This window comes from Belonocnema kinseyi, chromosome 7 (genome assembly GCF_010883055.1).
Source record: "Belonocnema kinseyi isolate 2016_QV_RU_SX_M_011 chromosome 7, B_treatae_v1, whole genome shotgun sequence".
NCBI classification, from domain to species: domain Eukaryota; kingdom Metazoa; phylum Arthropoda; class Insecta; order Hymenoptera; family Cynipidae; genus Belonocnema; species Belonocnema kinseyi.
Window position 1 is genome coordinate 54,168,321 of NC_046663.1, and position 10,640 is coordinate 54,178,960.

General features: G+C 27.8%; 1 protein-coding gene across 1 annotated transcript in view; it reads right to left on the reverse strand.

Annotated features, from left to right (window-relative positions):
* Nucleotides 1–2,158: 2,158 nt before the first annotated feature.
* The window catches only part of LOC117177180 (PDF receptor), a 130,595-nt gene continuing 122,113 nt past the window's right edge, over nucleotides 2,159–10,640 (reverse strand). The window contains exon 13 of the mRNA XM_033367693.1: nucleotides 2,159–2,372. Within this exon, the coding sequence (XP_033223584.1) occupies nucleotides 2,341–2,372 (32 nt within the window). The 3' untranslated portion in view covers nucleotides 2,159–2,340. The remainder of the gene's footprint in view (nucleotides 2,373–10,640) is intronic.

The window sequence follows — 10,640 nt, forward strand, 5'->3', positions numbered from 1 at the left end:
TAAAAGAAGCTAGAGAAGTATGCCAGGACAGGAAAGTATGGCGGCAAATCGTTAATAAAAAGAGTGTCAGTAGAGTGAATGACGCCTGAAACAAAGACCTTGTCTATTAATGGACCCAAGTGGGGAGCCTTACATAACGACTTAGTGAGGTTCTTCGCTTGGGGTGATTGCTAGAGAGATTGATCAGCAACCTGGGTCGGAGCAGTGTTGCGGAACGAACGTGTTATTTACTTAAATAGCACGAGAATTCTGGATCAATCTGAAAAATCTTTATCCCTTCCACACACTACTCCTTTCCCCTGCCGAGTGAGTCACGCCTACCCCGAAAGGGAAATGGCTTAATGGTGTAATAGCACTCGCATGGGCTTGCATTTTGAAGCATAGAAAAATAAACATAATTTTCAGAAATGTAAATTAACATAATTTAATAATATAAACTATATAACAAAGAATGTGAAACAAGACAGTTTTTTATATTTCTCATTTTATTCGCAACTAAAGTTAGAAAACTCGAGGTTTAGTCAACTTTTAATATAAATTTATCAAATTATCACAATAAATTAAAAAAGGACAAAAAAGTCTGCCTCTGGATATTTAATTTCGACACTCACATTTCAAAGCTTACAAATGTACCATACATAATAAAAGCCTATAATGCTAAGTATAATTATTATTGACACATTTTTAGAGAATCATTCTTTTTTACAGAAATACAACTTTTCGCAATTTTTCAGAAAATCGGGTTTTGTGCACCGCATGTATATATCTTAATGTGTATAGTAATACGTATAATAAATACGCGATCACATCCACACTCACTTCCACAATCAATTAATATTTTTCGTAAAGTTTTCTCCATAAAAAATGTGATATAAGAGGTATTTATAAATATAAAGTACATTTAGTTTGTATAGACCATGAAATTATAATTTCAGAAAATCTAGTTCTTCATGAATGATATTGAAACTAACATTTTTTAAAATTAATTCTGTAGTATAGTTTATTTCAGATTAGGTCTTTTTATACTGTTTGAAATTAAGAAAACTAAATTAAAAAATGTTCATAATAAAATACTTTGTGATCTATATTACCCAGTACTTGGAAAATTCTCGCTACAATATAAATCCATTCTCCAATGTCAACTCTAAACTCTACGAATATTAAAATTTAATTTATACATTATATTTTTAATTCAAATTGACGACTATATCAATGCGAACGCATTGATGAAATAATTTTCTAAAATTTCAGAAACTCGCTGATAGCAAAATTTTTCTAAGAATAAACTATTCGAAGCATTATTTAGATTTTAATAAAAGTTAAGTATTACTTCATCTATGGACATTCTTCCATAGCTCAGAATTACCATTCATTAAATTTATTGGTTAAAACGCTTTAATATTTTTGATATCCACGTTTCACATTTTTTTGGATTTTACTGAATTAATTTTAAATGATTAACAACTAGAATTATAATTGTAAAGCTGTTTCTATGTTTTCCTTTTTTTGTGCGTTTTTAAATAAGCGTTTCATACAAAATTATAGTAAGATATGTTATACATACATATATGTACATTTTTTTCTACGAATAATAATAGCATCTTATTTTTATGTTCTAAAACAATCTCTTTATCACACGGTTCGACAATTACGAATACTTTTTTATTGTCGTAATTTCTCTCATACATGTGAAATATATTATGTAATATTATTATTATAAATGTTTTAATAACTATATATAAGACACTCAAGTCAAAATGACTGATTCATTTCATAAATTTAAAACAACTCTCTTTGATATATTATTCTTATGATAATATTTTATTATATTTACAGAAGTAAAAATGTGCGATTTTAAAAATAAATTTTACTTATATTTTTTCTTTGAATTGAATTGCTTAAGCGTCGGGATATTTATTATCAATCGATGTATTTTTTACCAATATGAAATTATAAAAAATAGAACAAATTGGAGAATTTTCGTTCTCAGCAATTAAAAGTTAAAGAAAATTATAAATTTCAGTCTTCAAGCGTGTCGCTAATATAATACTAAATTTTTAATAGCCCTGATTAATTAAATTAGTTAAATTAGGAAAGACAAAGAGTTTGAATTCATACTAATGTTTCATTTCATTTACCTGCATTAAATAATGATATTATGCATACAAAAATATCACAAATCAAGTTTACCCCAATTTTCTCTTTTTTCACAGAATTATTCTAAATCCAGATATATTCGTCTTCATCTGAAGTTTATTATCTTAATATGTTCTAATTTATTGCACAATTCACGGTGTGGATGCGCTTCAGTTTGTAATTTCCATTTCTAGAGTCACTTTATCAGCAAATGCACAGGTAGTCAAAGTTTCGTTCTGAAAAAAGAAGAAAAACTTTTTAGAAATATTCAAAATTTATTTTCAATAAATATTCCTATGAATATTTGAATCGATGAAAACCTTTTTCAGGCTAGCCACAAAATACCAATTTCAAAATTCCCTGACATTCTCTGACTCTTTTCCCTAATCAATTTTTCACTTTTCCTCACGATTCTAAATTTTTTATTTAGATATGAAAGCAACCTTGCACCTAGGATATCAATAATTTTAATGAAAAAACCATGACCAGAGTGTTTTATAGGGTCCCAAAAAACCGTAAGTGAAAAACTGGGTTTTGCGAATTTTTGGCGATAATAATGATTTATTTGCAGTATTTTAACACAAATTGTTTCCATTCATAACATAATCATTTGCGTTGAAAATTATATGGCTAAATAAATTACTTAGGCAATTTATTATTATTTGTAGCAAGTTTCTCTTAGAATATAAATAGAAAGTCTAGGTTTTCTCCGAATTTTTATACTTACTTTTAAGTTCTCAGTCAGAGCCAGGTAATAATTAATTCAAGTTAACAAAAATAATTGTTTAAAAAATTTATTATTATTTTTAATAATATTGTATTTGATTAATCGTAGATAGTTTTTTCTGGAATCTTCAACTTTTTGTCCACTTTTCAGTTAGAAGTTGCGGTTTTTCCTGAAATTTTAAACTTTTTTTCATTTGTCACTTAGCAAAGTAAAAATTAATGCAAGTTTACAAACATAGTTCTTATGTTCATTTATTATTGTTTATAACTATCTCCTCTTAGACAATTGATAGAGAGATGCAGTTTTTTCTGTAATTTCCATCTTTTTTTTTGACTTATTAGTTAGGAACATTTAAAAAATAATATTGATAATTTAAACAAAAAGGTGTTCACTAACTACTTCAAGGAAAATTTACATTAAGTATTGTCCATATAGAAAATTTGAAGCGTATTTCAAATATCTGTGTTAATTCAGAAAAAATAATTCATGAAAAAGTAAGAGATTTAGAAAAAAATATTGTTTCTATTGTTTATTTAAAAGTTGTTTATCACTGAAAAACCAGAGAAAGGTTCAAGACTTTCAGAAAAACCCGTAAACCAACGTAGACACTTCCTTACTTGAAGATAATATTATTAAAAATAATGAGAAATTGTTAAAAAATTTATTTAAACATTTCATTGTCAGTAGAAAGCAGTATTTTATTTATTAATAGCAATTTGTAAAAAAAATCAAATTTCGGGCCAAAAAGTAGCAGAGCCTAATTTTTCACTTATGGGTTTTTCTTGGAAGCCTATAAAACAGATTTATGTAGATAATATTTAAAAAATTATTGTTCACTTACATTCTATAGCTAATCGTGAAAAAAATATCAAGTTTTAACTCAAGTTACCTAATATTGACGATTCTAAACAAAATGTACAAAAGCGTCTTGTTTCTTATGGGAAATTCGTGTTAAACTTCATGTGGCTTACGAAATCTCTGAATATCATTTTTTTTCAACAAAACAAAGCATAATTTTTTTGTAGATTTTAACGAATTTGCGGGCGATGTGCATGAAAAATGGAGCAAAAGATGAAATTTAAACATAATTTTTTGTAACTGCAAATATCACATAAACCGTAATAGAAAGCCAAAAATAGATGTCATTGTCCATAAGTCTGGAAGTGGTTTCTAGATAGAATTCCATGTGAATATTTTCAATTGGAGAGTAACATAAATTTCCATGTGAATTTTCACTTAACTTTGTTTTCTGTTTGTATGTATCCATTTCTCTTTTTTCATCCCCTTTTTATGGCTTGCATTTATTTTTCACTATTTAATTAACGCTTGTTTCATTTTATGATTCCTTTTTGAAAATAAATATAGAAGCGTATTTTACATAATAATTGCAGTTTATTTGCATCCTTAAAGTCGCTCGTAATGCACAATTAAACAAGTTACGGAATAGCTACAAATATTTTAGGGTAATAAAAAAAACATTTTTATCCATCAATTTTTTTAAATGACATGCAAATATTTATGTACAAATTTATTTCTATGGAAGCCTATAATATGTTTTCAAATTAAAACATTGTTATTCTATCAGTTACAATTGATTTTTATTCTTTTGTTGAAAATTCAACAGAGTTGTTAAAATGTCAAGTTTTTTTGGTTGAAAATTCATATATTTTGGTTGAATTCAATTGTTCTTGGTTTGTAATTAAAATCTTTTTCGATTGAAATATCAACTAATACATTTTTAAAAGAATTCATCTTTTTCGGTTGAAAATTAAACTATATATAGTTGAAAGTGACACTTCTTTGTTCAAAATCTATATTTTTGGTCAAAAATTATTTTTTAACTAAAAATTTAACTATTCCATGCTTGTTCGAAAATGTATCTTCTTCGGTGTAAAATTCAGCTATTTGGCAGAAAATTACTGTAGTTTTTTTTATTCGTCTTTTGTAGTATAATTTTAGTCATTTTGGTGAATAATTTATCTTTCAGCGTACTAATTTTTATTTATAAAATTATAGTCATTTAATGAAATTAAGCCGATGAAGATTTTCCTTTTATTTAGACAAATCTAATGGTCCAAGAGGATCTGCACTTTTGTTAAAAATTCGAGCAAGCGACTACAAAATTCAACTATTAGCTTGAAAATTCCTTTCAAAGTTTATTTGGTTAAAAATGAATATATTTTGTTAAAAATTGATCTTTTTTGTAGAAAGTTAATCTTCTTAATAGAAAGTTTATTCTTTTGGTTCAAAATTAGTTTCTTTAAACTGAAACTTAATGTTCTAAACTGTAAATTAAACTATACAATCTTTTGTTGAAAATTGGTCTTTTTAAAAAAAAAATTAATTTTCTTACTTGAAAATTTATAGATTTAATTGAAAATTGTACTGTTCTATTTTGAGTTGATGACGCAGGCCGGCAAGAAATTTTACGAGAAACCCGAGCGTACTTTCCCGAAGGATTTCGGCATGTTGAATCCAAATCCGAGGTCAGAATTTTTTTGTTGGCTCAGGTTTTCGAGATATTTTAACCTAATTGTGCAAAACACGCGATGTTGGTCTATGTTTGAGCATCGCTAATTTTTTTCATTTAAAAAATTATATAGAACACTCTAAAATATAGGTCTTGTTCTTCCAAATGCCGTTGATTTTGCTCGAATATCTTTTTTTTCGCCGAGATATTAAATTTTGAAAATATCGAATTTCATGTATTTTCTAAAGGTTAAATACTCGTTTCCATAACTTAAAACGAATATTTAAGGGAGGAAAGATAGGACAAGTCGGCAAATCCCAATTCCATGTACCCCACGTCCATACATTCCAAGCCCACAAACCTTAAGCCCACAAAACCCAAGCCCACACACCTGAAGCCCACACAAACCTCGAACTAACAAATCTAAAGTCCACACACTCCAAGCACATATACCCGAAGTCCACAAACTCCAAGCCTACATACCCCAAGCCCACCAAGCTAAGTCAACACATCCCGAGCAAACAAACCCAAAGCTCACACACCCTAAACCCATACGCCTCAAGCTCAGGCAGCCCTTGCCCAAAAGCCTAAAACCCACAAACACCAAGTGTACACACCCCAAACCCATTAACCCCAAGCCTACACCCCCCGAGCCCAAAAAGCTGAGCCAACACACTGTTTTCAGGATTGAGGTTTGTAGACTTGGGACTTGTCGGTTTGGACTTTGTGGGCTTGGGGTTGTGAGCTTAAGTTTTGCGGGCTTGAGGTGTGTGAGCTTGGGTTGTGTGAGCTTACGTGTGTGGTCAGGGCTTGGGATTTGCTGACTTGTCCTATCTTTCCTCCCTGAAATATTCGTTTTAAGTTATGGGAACGAGTATTTAACCTTTGAAATTTCATGAAATTCGATATTTTCAAAATTAAGTATCTTGGCGAAAAAAAGATATTCGAGCAAACTTTACGGCATCTGGAAGAACAAGACCTATACTTTGAGGTGTTTTATATCGTTTTTTGAAAGAAAAAAAATTCGCGAGGATTACAATTTCGAAAATAGCATTGGATTATTTTAATATCAAAGGAATTGAAATTTTATTATGTCTAATTAAGCGTTCAAAATTTATTAATTCATCATTGAAAACTCAATTGAATGTCTCAGAATCAAAGCTTCTGAATTTCGAGACTTTCAAATTGTTATTACATAAAAAAATTATAATTTAAGATTAAAGTTGATTCAAAATTTTTTGTTTAGTTCAAAAAATAAATTCACGGCAATTTCCATCGCTCAACACGAAAAAAATATTATAAACCTTTAGAACGCTAAAATTGTAAATATTCAGATTCAAACAAATTATTCATTTACTCAGTTACCGATTTCGGATGGTTCTATTTTCATTAATTCTTATTTTAAGCAAGACAATTTTTAACTTTATATTTTTAAATCGTTTAATGTTTAACACTTCATTTAGAATTATTACACATTCGTGAAATCTTTCGATAAAAATTTTTAAAATTTGAATGATTAGTGTTTTCAATCTTCAATTAAAAATAGGACAATTTTAATATATTAAGAATTAGAAAGGAAAGAATACAAAGCAAGATTGCTATATTTTCTATCTTTGACATCACAATATTAAGTGTTTCAATTCGAAATTTCTTTGACTTTATGTTGAGTTTGAATTTTTCAATATCTTTTAACATTTTCGAATAGTAAGTAATTCACTTTTTGATGCCTAGTTTTAAAATATTTTATTTTTGAAGGCTAGAATTTGAGAAATCATTGCCTTAATTTTTCATTAATTTAAATTTATTCTGAAAATTATGTAAATATAAAGTCTTTTAATTTTATTTTCTACAATGTTCAAGAATCTAAATAATGGACAGTATTATACTTTTAAAATTGAACTCAAACAGATAAGAATATTTAAATGTACAATTATTAGAACATTAACATCAAAATAAATAAAATTATTAAAGTTAAAACTGTCTATACGTTTTTGAAAATATTGCTAAAATTGCTTTCATTGAAATATACTAAGAGAAGCTATTGACCTTACCATAAACCGCATTCAAACATTAATATGCGCTCAAAAGAGCACTTATCTCTAGAAACTATGCACGGAACAATCAAAACTAAGTTGACTGAATCTAGAGATCTTTCTGAAAATAAGGGTATTTCAAGCAAGTAACATGAAACTAATTTAAAAGTTTCCAATAAAATGCAAAAAAATTGAGAATTCTTTGAAGATTTTTTTCCAGAAGAGATCCACATAAAATTTTAGTGAAACTTATTGGAATAGTTGCTGTTCAATAGATTATTACGTAAGCATAAATTTCGCTTACTTTGCTCTCCAGAAATGCTTACGTAATTCTTGAATCATCCCTAATTACCCGCCTTTCATCTCAAGTGAAATTTACAATCATTAGCCACAAGCGCTAGCGCTATGTGCGCAATTATTGAATAATTCCATATTTTAGTTGTATTGCACTGAAAAGGGAAAAATTGGTAAAAATATTCGTATTTTTACCAATTAACTAGCATTATCAGTATAATTTATAGATTTTAGGGAAAACATAATTTTGAACACGAAAGAAAAATTTTGAATTTACATTTTAAAGGTTATGTAAATATAATTTCCCTACGATTCTTAAGAAATTCAAAATTATTTTTTGAAACTTTCGATATTTAAAATCAAAATTTGAACAAAAAAATGAACCTTCAACCAAATAGTCTAATTTTCGAGAAAAAAATTTTTTTAACGAAAAATGTAATATTTGATATTTCAATCAAACCAGATTTTTATTTTACCTAAAACACATCAGTTGAAATTATAAAAAAATACAAATTAATTATCAACAAGCTAGTTGAATCCTGAACAAAAAAAAAATTAAATATTTTTCAAGAGAAGAATTTCCTACAAGAAAGTTAAAATTTTAACACTAAAATATAAATTTTTCAAAAAAAGTTTATTTTCAACAAAATGGTTAAGTTTTCAAAGAAATACATGATTTTTTAATAAAGAATATAATTTTTTACAAATACAAACAAATATTCAAATAAAATGGTGAATCTTTAATCAAAAAATGACCTTTTAAGAAAGTAGTACAACTGATAACCAAGTAGTAGTATTTTCAACCAAAAAAGATACATTTTCAAAAAAGAATGTAATAATTGATATTTCAATACTACAAGATTTTTACTTCATACTAAGAACAGTCAAACAATCAAAAAGATAAATTTTCAAACAAAAAGATGAATTTCCTGCCCAAATAAGAATTTCGAATAATTTTTTCTTTTTTAATTTTCTTTGTTATTTGCTTTAAGGTTTATGAATATCATTTGAAATGGAATGAAATCCTATAGCTTAATATCTCTGTTTAGTAAATTTTAATTTTAAATTATATTTTTTATTGACATAATATTGAAAAACAAAGCTGCTTCTTATATTTCGTATAATTTGTCTAGATCGTTTTACTTTTTAAAGAAAACCGCCTGTGTAACCTAATTACACCCGACTCTCGGTTTAACCGCTAACGGTTTGGTAATTCTTTGAAATTCTGGCCTACGTAATTTCTCAGCGCACAGAGCGAGAGACGTTTGCGACTCTTGTCTGAAAAACAACAGCAGCAAAGCGGAAAGGCGCAGTGCGTGGGTACTCACATGTGGAGATTGCGCAATATTATGAATTCCAATAAAAACGGGTTCAAGCGGCCCTGACTATTTAAGTTTCGATACTCCCGATTTTATGGAAACAAGGTTACTTGCAGGCAACCCCCGCCACCGTGGCTAAACTGAGAGTCGGGTAAATCGAGGCGAGTGTCGCAATCAGAATATACTCTTTAAATCCGTAGGAATTTCCCCTTAAATTTAAGGTTAAGGGCATGCGATCCACTCAAATACCTAAATTACTGACCTCATTTTATAAGTTCACTGAATAATTTTTTTCCACGTAAGAACTTTTTTTAAAAATAAATTTTCGGACGGAACCTTTCAGAATGTACAAGGAGACCATAAACTACGTTTATGTACTTCCTTTAAACAAGAATTTTGTTAAAAATTATTTTCAAAGGAATTAAATACGAAGAAAATATTTCAAAAAATGGTTTCAGTTTTAATTTCTTTAAAAATAATTTCTACTCAAATGAAGTACATACACCTAGTTTGTGGACTTCTGATACGTTTTCCAAAGTTTCAGTCCGATATTTTACTGACAAAAAAAGTTCATAAGTTCAAAGAAAATTCAGTAAACTGAAAAAATGAGGTCAGTAATATAGGTATTTGAGTGTGTCATATGCCTTTAAAAATTAAAAGGAATCTTGTTTGTCGCATAAGGAATTTATTTATATTTGTTTATTTATATGTATATTTATATTTATTTATTATTATTTTATTAATATTAATTTTTTATTATCATTATTTATATTTATTTATATCTCAGAAAAAATTTAGTTGCGACAAACTTCATCTAATCTTGAAGTCGAATAATGACGTTTGTGAATGGATATGATAGAAAAATTATGGTTATTTCTAAAAGCTGCTTTTTTCGTTCTGTTGTTATTGAACTTTAAAAAAATGGTATGCTGGAGAATTGAGTAGAAAATATCGAATTTAGAGAAGAATACGAAACTATTTTACAAATCACAAATCTTATAATATTTATTTAAAAACAGTGTTTAAATATTATTTTTTACCTGAAGAAGATGATTATCCAAATGAAAAAATATGCATTTGTAGCCTCATTATCTTTTGATGCTGTTTTAGATTGAGTTTTGTACTTAGCGAAATTATTTTTAATTTTTCGAAATAATTGGCAAGTCCCTTACTCTCGTTGGAACCCCTGATTACAGTTTCGTTACTGCGATCCTATTTAAATGTGTATATAGTATATTAGGATGTAAATTAAAATTACTGGTGCTCATGATTACAGAGAATCTATAATCCCCTCGATAATCGTTTCTAAAATATGATTGTACAATTCTCAATCTAATTTTCATAATTCAACTTTATAATATTGAATTATAAGTTTGGATCTATATACGTTTATAAAATAAGACTTTTCCCTTACCAGTTTAGGCAAAAGTATTTCCTCAGAGAGGTCCAATTTAATAGGTATTTGGTATTTACTCATTTTCATCGAAAGATGGTTGGATTTTCTTTACTGGGTTATATTAACCCATTAACGACCAAAGCTATCAATTTTATAAGATGAGTTTGACCCCAAAATTTATGGGTATAACAAAACAATAAACAGATCAAAAGTAGTGTTGCTTATGTTTTTGGGTGAGCTTAAACTTTGTTCTTAAACTTTAACA